The sequence below is a fragment of the Bactrocera neohumeralis genome, chromosome 4 (assembly GCF_024586455.1).
Source record: "Bactrocera neohumeralis isolate Rockhampton chromosome 4, APGP_CSIRO_Bneo_wtdbg2-racon-allhic-juicebox.fasta_v2, whole genome shotgun sequence".
NCBI classification, from domain to species: Eukaryota; Metazoa; Arthropoda; class Insecta; order Diptera; family Tephritidae; genus Bactrocera; species Bactrocera neohumeralis.
Window position 1 is genome coordinate 84,009,183 of NC_065921.1, and position 13,196 is coordinate 84,022,378.

The window sequence follows — 13,196 nt, forward strand, 5'->3', positions numbered from 1 at the left end:
CACTGAAAGACAGTCGATGAAGGTTTTAATGTCGTTCGGTGGATGTCTGATATCTCGGGCTCTATTCTGGATAATTAAACTCCTACTTAATCTGCTACCGTATACAGAACGAAGCTGCGCAAGGGTCGCTCTCGAGCGGCCAATTGCCTTTTAAGTTGATAACAATGTTTTTTATCTCCTCCGGCAGCTGGCTAGCGACTTAAGGATTTTTTTGCGGCTCTGTACTTTGAAAATAATCGCAGTGACCTCACCTACTGTGAGAATTTTTCCTATTAATATATTAAAAATACAACAACACATCAGCTGAGCACTTTTCTCCATGCTTTGACCGACCTATTTCATTTTAGTCTACATAACTGTGTATATAAGCAAATAAATGACACCTGCAAGAGTTAAAAAATTTGTTTTTTGCACTAAAAGTGCAAAGCCCGCACACTTTCCTCCCATAAAATAACAAAAACTTGATCTCCTTGACTTGAGTTTCTTCACGCCATTTGCATACTAAATGAAACATTCGCAATTTTGTTGTTTGTTTTCGTTTTTCTTTTGCTTATGGCATACAAATATAATGCAAATTTATATTTAATTTTGTTAAAAATCAGCATAATGAGTACAGCATAACTACCAGTAGAGACATTCACCACATTTGTTAACATTTTTGTAAGCAAACGACTTTCTATATGTATGTATGTATATGTACTATGTATGTATGTATGGGTACGTACGCTTGCTACGTACTCAATTAAAATTAATTACAAAGCTAGAATAAAATAACAAAATGTGTATATTTAGTTAGAATGAATTCCAAAGGCTATATATTGTAAAAAAAATACTTTGCAAAACAATGGTTAGAGAGAGTAGGGTTATAAGCGGTTGTGCAGTTATTTGTTTGCTTTACGGTTAGCTAATTTTAATTTGAGAAAAATACAATTTAAATTTTGAATAAGTCTAGTATTGAATATTTTATTTAAAAGTAAATCGGACGCAGTTACAGATGCGTCAGTTACGCGTGAAGCGTTTCGTGTTGGTATGCCAAATGCGTTTGAAAGAAATCTAAGTAAAAAATACTTATTAAAAAAAAAGAGCATAGAGTGTTGAGTGCTCTGCTTGGAACTCCTTGTTGACTTGTTTTGCTTCTGTTTCTGTTTGATCAACCAATTTTCTTGAATAAATATTGTATTTTATAATTTTTAGCTTAAATACAATGTTTATATTTATGTATGTTGTTCTTGTTTTTGTAAGTTGATAGCTACGCCTTTGTGCGCGCACTGTCAGCAAAGGCGTAGGCTTTAATGGAAAACGGCACAACTGTTGTTCGACTACTCGAGCACAGTTACTTCTTCCTTGACTAAAAATTCAACGATTTCCTCATCAACTTCCTCTGTATCCAAATTATCAGTATCAAAATCTGCAAGAGAAACAATTTGTTCCAATAAATGGATAAAAAAAAAAGCTTAAATTTTTGCATTTTTGACACTTACGATTTCTGAGCTGTAGGCGTCGGCTCTTTTGCTCCTTCCATTCGGCAATGCGTTTGTTGCGGTACTCCATGAATTGTTCACGCAATTGTGAGCGTTTCTCGAGCAATTCTTTGGATGCACGTGTCAAACGTAGACGATCCTTCTGCTCGAATATTGGGTAGTATTTCTTCAAATTCTTCTTGATTTCCTTCTGTTGTGCTTCCGACAACAATGTGGGCGGACGTGGACGCCATAAAAATTGTACGAAGTTTTTCAAGATGGTACGTCTTATGATACGACCTTGGAAGGTGTACATGTTGAAGCCTGTATCTTCTTTAACCTTCCACGCTGAGACACCAGTCACAACATAACGGCCGGTTGGGTCCCATTCGACTTCGGATGCGCGGAAATGATCGGGCGATGCAGTGATAATGAAGTCATTGTTTGTGTCAACAAATTCAAAAGTGCCCATAGAAAGATTTGCCATAACAATGAATTGGCCGCGTGGCGACCAGAACAAGTGCGTGCATGACTTCTTCTCCAATTTCTTCACAAGTGTTGGTTTCACACCTTTGTTCATCTCGTAGAAGCTGACATTCGCATTGCTTTGCTCACCATGTATAATCGAAAACTTATTGCCGACAGGCTCCCATGCGAAAGCAAGAATCAATTCGCGAATTTCCACTGAATCTACGGGGACTTCTTTTTCGCGCATGTGGAATATTTCGAAATTGTAGAACATACCGAGGAATTTCACATCCAGCTCCTTTTTATCTTTCTTCAATTTCGAGTAGCGATCCACTTTGACGCATAGATAATCACCTGATTTCTGCCAGTGCAATTTGCAGTCGGCTACATGGAAAAGATTTTTGTTACGTATTTCGCGTTTCTTGGGAATCTCCATAAGTGTCACACGCGCAGGAATTTGATTTTGTTCTTCTACCCAGTAGGCAATTACATTGTCGGTTGGCGACCACGAGAAGCCACGTATGCCAGGTATCTTAATTGACTTAAGGTCGAGCAGGTAAAACGAGGGTGTTTCGTAGATGTGGATTGAATTATCGCCCATACGTGCAACGTATTTGTCGTCATGCGACCACCGGAACATCGATAAGACGGACATGCCATCAGCGACGAAAGAGCGCTTTTCAACACCGGTACGTATATCCCAAATAATAACCTTCTGGCCGGTAGGTGTTGGTCCATAGGTAACTAGATAGTTTTCACAAGGTGAAAACTCCACGAACTGTGTGTTTGCATGCGGGAATTTCTGAATCTTTTGGAAGCTACTACCACCCCAAATGGCCACACCGGGTTTGTGAAATGTTACCACATATGTACCGAGTGGCGACCATTTCACAAAAGTATCAGTGAAGCGTTCGCGAGACTCCAATTCATTGGGCTCAGGTAGAGTGTTCTGCCAAAACGATACTTGTACGGAGTTGGGTGCAGTTTCAGCGGCTACGCTATATTGATCATAAGCATCCGGATCGTTGATGAAATTGTATAAATCGTTCTGGACTTTGAAAGGTTGTTGAGTTGGTGGTTCCCACTTTTCAGGTATGTTTTCATACCTACATAAATAATGTTGTAATATTATTAATATTTACATTAATAACGCAAGAAATACTTACTTCTGAAAATCAGTAAACAAATTAACGGAGAAGGTATGATTCTTATCAAGGCGATGATTGTTAAGTGATTTAACGGCCTCTTCAGCCATACTACCGTTTTTGTATTCCATAAATGCATAACCCTTTGTTTTACCCTCCTCATCAACCGGGAAGACGACATTTACGATTTCACCGCAGTGTGAAAATAATTTCTGAATAACAGATTTCAATTTCTCCAAACGGGATGGTTCTACTTTTGGTATGTTGTCCACAACAACAACGCTTTCAACACCATCTGTCTCCAAAGGACGCTGTGCCAACATGTTGGCTAACAGCTCTGGAAGTTAAATAAAAAACAATATAAACAACATTATTGAGTAAATTTTTGCACAAACGTCATAATTATTCAATTTTCTTTGCATTTTTGCCCCTTTTGAGGTTATGTTGCATGTACGGTGTTTGGCGTGCAAAATCACTCAAAGCAGAGCCGCAGTGGTGCTGCGCTGGCACTTACCATCGTCGGGAATGTCGTCAACATAGCCCTCCGGATCTTCGAAATTTGGCTCCTCTTCATAATCTCCATCATTGCCATCGGCACCGTACTCCTCACTTTTCTTTTTAGCCATATTTTAAACACAAAATTTGCACTTTTTCTGAAAGTTCCGACCGCCTTAAGTCATCAAACGTACGCACACCGAACGAAAAGAAATTGTTGCTGTTAAGTTGGCTGCATTGAAAGTCGAAATTGACACCCGAATTGTCAAACAGGTAAAGGCGAAAAATACGACAATGGAAGAAAACAAAAAGTTAAAGCAATAATTCACAATGATTTTAAAATTCACGATGGTTTTGAAAGTGGTAATATATTTTTTTGTAAATATATTTAAATTTTCTTAGCAAATTATTTACAAAATCATTACTTCGTGTTCCAAGCAATTGGTTTTATATATTGTATACAGATATATTTTCGCTTCCATGGCAAAAACAATTTTCATTGAGAAATACACATAACGGCACATGCGCATTAAAATGATATCTCAAGTTCAATGTGCGAATTAAGTTTAAAAAGAAATTCATTCAGAAAATGTCTTAGATTGGAGTGGCCGTACTTATTCTAGGTATAACTTACGAAATCACGTACAATATATTTTGGAAATAACATGCTAATTCCGATAGTCAAATTTATATATTTTATTAAAATGGCTTATTAAAAAAATCTGTAATCTTAAGAAATAAAATACGGATTTATTACTTTCCAAATTTTGAAAAAATCTATTTTATAACGGTACAACTTTTGTGTATACACATTTGTATTGTGATGAACACTATTTGCAACCCTGCACGTTTAGTGCAGCCACAACAATCCAGCAAATACAAAGGGGAAGTGATAAAACAACAACTGGCGAAGAAAATAGGAGCGACTGCGTTTAGGAGCAGAGCAAGCAGAGCTGTTACAGCGCAGTCAATGCGGACAGACGGAACGGATACGCGTATCAGGCATAGTGGTGGAGGCGAAAATGTTCACGCAATTTTTTATTAAGGAAAATTTAAATAAATAATGTAAAAATAAATTAGAAAACGTCGCTTTAATCCACAATATTGATGAAGTGAGTGTTAGTTATGAAATCGAAGTTGGAAATGTAGTTGAATGATTGAAAAATCTGCAAAAGCTGAAGAAAATTGGAAGAAGAAGAAGCTGTGGCAAAAGTGGAAAAGTTGGAAAAATTGATGGTGGTGTCTACTTTGCGAATGCCAATTTGTAGATATGTAGATCAAGTGTTCGTGTGCGTGTGCCTGTGACTGCGTGAAAATTTTCAGAGCTTCTCCAAAAACGACAGTTCGCATTATCCAATATATAGAGAAAAAATTCCGATACACGCTGGGGATTGTTGCAGGCGTCGCGCCCAGCAGCAATTGCGTTCGTTTTATTTAGCCTATCATAACATCAAAAAAAAAAAACATTGACAATTATAGTTTTGAAACATTTTCTTATAAAATTCGTTTAAAGTATTAACTTTTAATTGAGATAGGATTTTTTGCTTTTAACTGCAAATGTCCTCGATTTGGTCAAATGAAGCAGGCAAAATTTTTTTCTAGGTCCACAAGATACTGCTTGGAATAGTTTTTTTATTATACAATCTTTCAAAGCATAAATATACATATGCAGCTTATCAGAAAAGTACTTTAAAATAAAAAAGATATTTTCCAAATATTACGTATGTATGTACAGAAATAATATAAGTTTTGCCTTATTTACAAATTTGAAAGATTCGTTTTTTCAGTTTTGGTCAGAATAATGACTTTGCTTTAAAATACCCTAAAAACTAAGCTATTTAGTTACTATTTTAGATATTGATAATGCAGGGTTTTTTAAAAAGTTAGTCCAGACGTCAGACGTAAATTGTAAAGGATGAAGCAAAATTCGTATGTGTGCAAAGTCGTGCGGAAGTTTTTTGGTCAACGAAGGCTGTGGCAGCAGCGCAAGCAACACTTGCTCTCTCGTGCTCTGTGAAAACATGCGTAAAATGAGAGACAGCAAATAAAAAACATTATTCCTATGTGTACATAAATTTCATTGTGGAAAAACAAAGGCGAAGTAGCATAGAACTCGAAAAACTGGAGCTGTTTCCGCCAGAAACCAAACAAAGGAAGCGACAACATTATTAGAAGATATACTTTACGCACATACATATATAAATTTGTGGATATATTTATATAAAGCTTTTTGCAACTCCAGCAACAGCCGCCAAAAAAAAAGTAGAATGTGCAACTGGAGAGAACAATAACATCAGCAGGAGCAATATAACCTACATCTACGAAGCAGCAGTAAAGATGGAAATAAGAGAAATCGCCCAAAAATATATCTTGTTATTTTTGTAGTTGCTGTTTTTCGCTCCTGTTCAGCTTTCTTTATGCGCTTTAGACCATATCCAATTTATTTGTGCTACTGTTGATGTGCTTATTTTTGTTCTTTTTGTCACTGCTGTTGCTGCAGTTTGCATTGGTTGTCTTGTCGCTGGAGCAACATTTTATTGTTGTATCTATCGTTAGGTAGTATCTGCCGATACTGCTGTCTGACTGGCTTGAATATGTGTGTTGGAGTCGCTGGCGCAGAGTGATATGCCTACCAACTCACAATCACCTTGTTTTTTGCGGTAGAACACATTTGTTTGCCGTTTTTGTTGGTCATAACCGATTTGGCATCGCCCACAAATTTCAAGGCGCCGCCAAACAACAATTGCATATATTTTTGCTATGCAAAATATTTCTGTGAGAAGAGTTGTTCATAGCTTAAAGAATAATAATTATGGCCAAAAATATATATTACAAATATTAGCAGCTTAAAACACACGCTTACAACTCTAATCTTTTCACTCATATCATTTTTTTAGGTTACAATGTACATATGTATGTACATACAAAAAATTTGCCTCAGCACATTTATAATTAGAAAAATATTAATAATTACATATGTTACATATGCTAGAAGCGTTTAAGTGAGAAAGTTAAAAAATTTTGTATATTTGACGGTGGCCAAAACAGCAAGCCAATCGTACGACGTGCAAAGTCTTCAACCTGTGAGTGCCAAAGGAAAAGCAAAATAAATCCGTGTACATATTAGTGAACAATTTTCATATAATAAACAAAAATATTAAGCCACAAAACGCAACGTAAGACAAATTAACCGTTCACAACATCTACAAGACCAAATCATAAAAAGTAATTACTAAACAACCAGCTCAAAGCGCTTCGTTAATCCGTGCGTGTCGGTCGGTCACTGGATCCATCGATCGGGCGATCGTTGGTCACTCACTGGTTCGTTCGCTTATTCCTTCGTCTGAGATAAAACAACAACAACTTCGTCGTAACAAACTTACACAGTTACATGTATTTGTGTGTGCAGTGAAGGCGTTCGGTCGGTCCAGTCGGTTGGGTCCAGTCGGTCGGAAGTTTGTTCAGCTTTGAATGTCTTTATGCTTTAATCATGGTGAAATTGACCACCGACACAATACGCTACCACATTAGAACCTTTCTGATTACAAATCATGACAGAAGGACATGAAAGGTACGTAAATATGTGAAAATATTACCTTATAAAGTAATAATAAGTATTTAAAATAAAGTAAATATTAGATTTCGCACGTTGGCATAGCCTTCTCCAGTAATAAAGGTGAAAAAAGCTATTATCGATAACTTTGAAATTGTTTTATATAATACACATGTGATCAAATTTGACCCGGACTGACAAAAAAAATGCATTTTCATCTTTTTTAATATACATACATATGTATGTAAGTCTTTATTATCGTCTTCAAAATAGTCCTTAATAGAATTTTCCTTACATTTATTAAAAGTCTCGGCTGAGTTGTCCTTCAGTGCCTTCAGCGAACTCGAGGGTTTTCAGGCACTGTTTCTTTAACTTTTTCGATGTTATTGTTATTAACAAAAGTGGATGAACAACTTGCATGTCTAAATGGGGCAGTCCGTGTCAAATTTGATCACATTGTATTCTTCATCATATTTTTATGTCTCTTTTACTTATCTACTACAAAAAACGGAAGTAGGCCTTTGATTATACATATTTCTAAACAATATTTATACATCAGAAAAATTATTGATTTTATTTATGATCGAGAATTACGTGTAGCGCATTACAACACTCGATTGTATTGTATTAGAACTTTTCCCGTGTGGAAAAGCAACTTATTTTGACAGATACAGTGACGCTTACACGATGTGGAGCCCATTCAAATGAGTCATACTCCCCATAGACTATCTAAAGCGCTTGCTTGAAGAACTGCTGAAGTGTGCCATTAAAATTCAGCAAAACGAAATTGAAACCACTTCCGGTCTGTATATGCCGCTATCGCGTAATTTTTTCCTCAATATGTTTTTGATTCTTCAACAAATAACAAATTAAAATTCAGCAAACACTTGAACAGCACATTCGGAAATTTGCTTACGTTCATTAATAGTTGTTTTGATCGTTAATGAAATTGCGCACAAGTTTACGAAGCCATAAACACAACAAAACGAAAGCATGTTCCCTTACACCCGCAACTAATGCTGCGCGAACGACCACTACTTTACTTAAATTTATGGGTGATGTTGTTGCTGAAATTGCAGCTAATGCTCAATGGAATGAATGAATGATCACGCGCTGTTAACATCGATGTCTAAGCATAGAAGTTTTCTTCATTCATTCTATAATTATTGAAAACAACAAAAGAGTTTTAAGCATGCCATGGAGTTTGTAACACCCAGTAGGAATTGTCAGAGACTCTGAAGTACATAGATATATTGGGTAGTCGAAAAAGTTTTTTCGTATTTTGTCAAAAGATGTCGTTGTAGTCGATATCTCTAGTGCTACCAATCATATTGTGTCATACTATATAGTGCTTTAAAGGTGAGATTTTAAGCCTCATTTAACAAAAACAAAAATAATAATAAATTCGGGGAAGTTGAAAAAAAAGTTACAACTGTTCAAAAATGAATGAAAATAATAAAGAAGTTCGCTATATTTTGAAATTTTTGTATAAAATGGGAAGAATGCCACGCAAGCCAACAATGAAATTTGTGAGGTTTATGGAGACGATGCAGTATCAGTTCGTTTAACACAACAATGATTCGCTTGCTTCCGTTCTGGAAATTTCGACATTAAAGATGCACTTCGCTCTGGTCCACCTATCGTTGAAAAAGTCGATGAAACTATGGAAAATATTGAACAGGTCCCTCGCACAAGCAGCCATGACATCGCTAAGGAATTTAACATTTATCATCCAACGGTTTTGAACCATTTAAAAAATGCTGGCTACAAAAAGAAGCTCGATGTTTGGGTAGCACATGAATTGTCTGTGAAAAATTTAATGGACCGAATTAACATCTGCGATTCTTTGCTGAAACGAAATGAAATCGAATCATTGCTGGAGCGAATGGTAACAGAAGATGAAAAGTAGATCAAATACGACAATAATGTGCGAAAAAGAACATGGTCCAAGCGTGGTGAAGCTCAACAAATAGTCGCAAAGCCAGGATTGACGCCTCGAAAGGTTTTGCTGAGTGTTTGGTGGGATTGGAAAGGAATCATCCACTATGAGCCTGGTCGAAAAATTGATTATAGATTTTACTGTCAACAACCGATGAGATTGAAGTAAGCAATTGAAAAAAACGGCCAGAACTGATCAACAGAAAGGGCTTCGCCTTTCATAAGGACAACGCTAGACCATTTACATTTTTGATGATTCGCAAAAACTGGGAGAGCTTGGCTGGGAAGTTTTTATGCATCCACCATACAGTCCTGACCTTGCACTATCGGACTACTATTTGTTTCGGTCTATGCAGAACTCCCTTAATGGAGTAAAGTGGACTTTAAGAGAAGCCTATGAAAATTACTTGTCGCAGTTTTTCGCCGAGAAACCAAAAAAAAATTAACACTGATGGAATAATGTGTCTAGCGGAAAAATAGCAAAAAGTGGTCGACCAAAACGGTGCATGTTTGCTTATTTACTAGTGTAAATATAAAAAAATAAGTTGAAGTTTGATCAGAAATACGAAAAGACTTTTTCGACTACCCAATCTTATATTGTAGCACATCAAAGAATTCACGAAGCTGGCGGCTTTATTTCATAATCTATGTATAAGTTATTTAGTGCTCTTTTTCTTCGCTATACATATGTATATTGCATATTGTTGAATGTACATATGTATGTACAACAAATAACTATATTTTTACAAAGAAAACTTTTTATGTTTAGTTGATATGGTATTTGTAGAAATACAATAGGCTTGCAAGTAAGTATTATAGCATACACCCACTACAGTTCGGTAGTTTTTTTTTCAATCATTCGCGAAGCCAACCAACTCGGCAAACAATCAGACAGTCAATCAACTTGCCAAGTCATTAATTTCTTTCCTCTTTTTGCTATCTTTCAGTGACATCATTTCGATGCCGTCAATTTGCTTGCCTTTCCATTCATTAAGAATAACAGAACAGTGAATTCTTATATAAGCTTTACCACTTCTGTTCTTCAAAGACTTTTTGAGCATAAAAATATTTGTATATGCTCATTTACAGACACATACATATGTACATATGTATGTATATACATCCATGATCATTTGGTATATTGCTATTTAATATTTTATAGTTTGTATAACAAGTACTTCTTCAACTTTTGCTATAACCAAAAGTTTCATTCATAAGTTTTTCCGTGCATACACTTGTACATGTCCACTAGGTGGTTCCACATACATACATACGTTTATATAAAGTGTGAATTGTAATTTATTGACTCATTCAACGACTATGAGTAGCTCTAATAGAACCCTCATACCAGCAATAAATTGATAAATTATATGGAAACATGAAAGCGTTTTCAAGAAAGCATTGCTTATCGCACCAAGAGGTCTGATAATGATTTATAGGCACGCTTCATGCTGAAGGCGTTAAGCAGATCTTGAAAATTCTGGTTCAAAGGTTTTTTGTTTTTTATGAAACAGTAATATGGTATAATATCATAGAAAGTATGCTCAGAAAAACAATCAATCTGTCGGTCTTAAACTATGGTGAATAAGTATAAGCTCTATAAGAGGGTCGTTAGATGACGATAGATTAACAAAAGCTTCTGCCAGGTACAGATTTGGGGTCGGTTGCGTCATATCGCAATGTTGAGGACCGCTGTTTCATATTCTGAACCATTTACAATTTCTTTATGCTTATTTTTTCACGTTTAATTTTTTATATTCAATGTGGTATTCTTAAAAATGATTAAATCTTCAGCAGTCAAAATTTGATGGAAGCTGTATCTAAAATCGTTACAAATTAGGGGTATTGGTTAGGTTGATCCAAAATCGATTAATCTCACTTGGACACATATTCATTCTTTGTGTTACTTATAAACCCCTAAATGATGGATCACAAGATCCTCATTGTTCGACGATCCGTTTAGTGCTTACCACAAATTTATTTGGGCGGTTAATATTAATCCCAGTAACCTCATTTTGTTCGCTAAATGTGTGTCTACCGAGATATTTCAATCTGAGTCTAAAAGCTGCACAATAAAGAAGGAAGTGACAATATGATTCCAACTCGTCTTCTTCCACACAGAATTGTCAATGAGCGTTTGATAGAATAGCCTGCGATGTTGGACATTGTTCAGTTAGGCTAAAAGCAAGTCGTTCGAATGATCTCTTACGGTTAACACTGGACCAGAAAGATCTCGCAGTCGCACAAGTTCTGGTTGTTGACCACAGCTTCCTGAGCTCACTGGAGGTCCAACGCCAGAACGCAAGCAGATCTCGGAGAATCGACTCGGCTCCAATCAGATGAAATTGGGGAAAGGTTGTCCTCCTAGCTAGCTCATCGGCTTTGCAGTTTCCAGCGAGTCCGCTGTGATTGGGCAGCCATACGAGTCTAATATGAAATAGGCTGGATATTGCTAAAAAGGTCATGCACTCCTTGACCAGTTTAGAGTGCACAGTCAGCGAGCTCAAAGCCAGGCTGTCGGAGCACCTCACAGAAGGAAACTGCACTAGGTAGCACATCTACTGTTGACTGACATCAACCTCAGCTTGAAAGACGTTTAGACGATCATCATCAAATTTAACCCGAGATGGTCGTAAGAACTAGAATCTACATACATAAGTATGTATGTGTTTGATAGCTGTTTGCTTTCGGTGCCATATGTTACTATGGTAATTTTTATATAGTAGATCTTTGGACTTATGGTACGTTCCTCAAATCGGAAATTAAACCAGAAAAAAGTCACAGAAAACCAAAAATCTGGTGAATACGGTGGCTGAGCAATGACTCTCGTTTCGAGTTTTGTGCAGAAATCAATCACAATCATTCTAGAATGCCACAACTAACAGACCTGAAAGCGTCTTTTAGTGCGAGTTATATTTTTTTATTCTGAACTAGCGGCGCGACCAGCGTCAGTTCGAAAGAAGTCCTTTGTCCACACTAGAGAAGCTCTAGAATATAATATTAAAAGTATTAGTAAGCTATATTGTCTATCCTGCTGTCCCAGAGCTAAGACAGTGTTCTATTATTAAATCATATACATTTTTATAAGCTCTCTTCAGGCTTTTTTAAGAAACTTGTCAAATAAAATCATCGGGTCGTCTAGCTGACAGTCAATAGCAACCAACGATTCAGCATTTTCTTTTTGCCATCGCTTTTACTACACTTTTCCATTAACATTGCTTGCATACATTTTCGCTATCATTCAACATCGTTCGCTAAGTCGGCATTTATTTTGCTATTGTGTATGTACTGGTGTATTTTTACAAGCAATCAACCCCACGCGTACTTAACAAACGCATATAGGGTAAACACTTTCACGTACACACTCACCACTCCAAGGTGTAAGTAGGTAGTAGGTGTTCATTCATGATTATTGTAAAAGTTCACACGAAAATGCATACATGTTGTGTACTCGCCGTGCTCGTTGAGTGGATCGGTAAATTCGTGTAGCAATCGGTAAATCGTCTGGGAAATGTTTTGAGGGTTTGCCTATGCGGGCGAGTGCGTGCAAAAATATATACAGATATGTCAATATTGGTGTACATAAATACATGGGTATATGGGTATGTAATGCATTAAGCTATAAAAAGTAAGAGTTTTCAACACAAAACCTTCGCCTAACAAAGCTAAAACTATTTACATACTGACATATACATATGTATATGTATGTACTCATGAAAGTCTATATACATACATATACTATGTATGCACTCATGTCGAAACCCCACAACTTTGTGCTTTCGTTCGTCGGCACGATGTGTTGTGCGATAATGCTTTTCGCTAACTTCAGTGCTCTCACTGTATTGTCTATTGGCCTAGGCAACATTCTATCACCCATCAATTGCTCAACACCCACAAAACACCAGCCACCACCACCTTTCAAGCGCACAGTTTTTGCCATGAAAGTGGAGTGAATGGAGCACTTCCTTCCACTGTGTGTATAGATGATGGCCTGCGAGAGTGTGTATTTCCAAGTTTGGAGTAAGTAAACGAAAATGTGTGCAAAGCGAAAGTTGTAAAGAGCACGTTTGTTGGCCACTGAGAGAGCGCATGCTGCACAACTTTACCACGCATCGCTATTTTCCCTTTGATTTTGGT

At 36.7% G+C, this 13,196-nt stretch overlaps 2 protein-coding genes across 3 annotated transcripts in view; one reads left to right on the top strand and one right to left on the bottom strand.

Annotated features, from left to right (window-relative positions):
• Positions 1–520: 520 nt before the first annotated feature.
• On the bottom strand, positions 521–3,788 carry LOC126755553 (eukaryotic translation initiation factor 3 subunit B). Its single transcript, XM_050468209.1, has 4 exons — positions 3,588–3,788; positions 3,095–3,410; positions 1,482–3,034; positions 521–1,408 (listed from the first exon to the last, which is right to left on the bottom strand). The coding sequence occupies exons 1-4, from the start codon at positions 3,697–3,699 to the stop codon at positions 1,320–1,322; spliced, it is 2,070 nt and encodes a 689-aa protein (XP_050324166.1). The 5' UTR covers positions 3,700–3,788; the 3' UTR covers positions 521–1,319.
• Positions 3,789–4,496: 708 nt separating this feature from the next.
• Positions 4,497–13,196, top strand: part of LOC126755556 (sprouty-related, EVH1 domain-containing protein 1) — a 28,044-nt gene continuing 19,344 nt past the window's right edge. Inside the window, exons 1-2 of one of the 2 annotated variants that reach the window (XM_050468212.1) lie at positions 4,497–4,680; positions 6,466–7,139. In XM_050468212.1, coding sequence (XP_050324169.1) covers positions 7,120–7,139 — 20 coding nt within the window. In that variant the 5' untranslated portion in view covers positions 4,497–4,680; positions 6,466–7,119. The remainder of the gene's footprint in view (positions 4,681–6,465; positions 7,140–13,196) is intronic. The other variant, XM_050468211.1, reaches the window with a different exon arrangement.

Excerpts from the sequence above, each read along its gene's own strand:
- LOC126755553 (XM_050468209.1), bottom strand. The coding sequence starts at position 3,699 with ATGGCTAAAAAGAAAAGTGAGGAGTACGGTGCCGATGGCAATGATGGA. Across the intron at positions 3,035-3,094 it reads TTGTTTACTGATTTTCAGAA|GTATGAAAACATACCTGAAA; the intron begins GTAAGTATTTCT and ends TTATTTATGTAG. Across the intron at positions 1,409-1,481 it reads ACGCCTACAGCTCAGAAATC|ATTTTGATACTGATAATTTG; the intron begins GTAAGTGTCAAA and ends TTTCTCTTGCAG.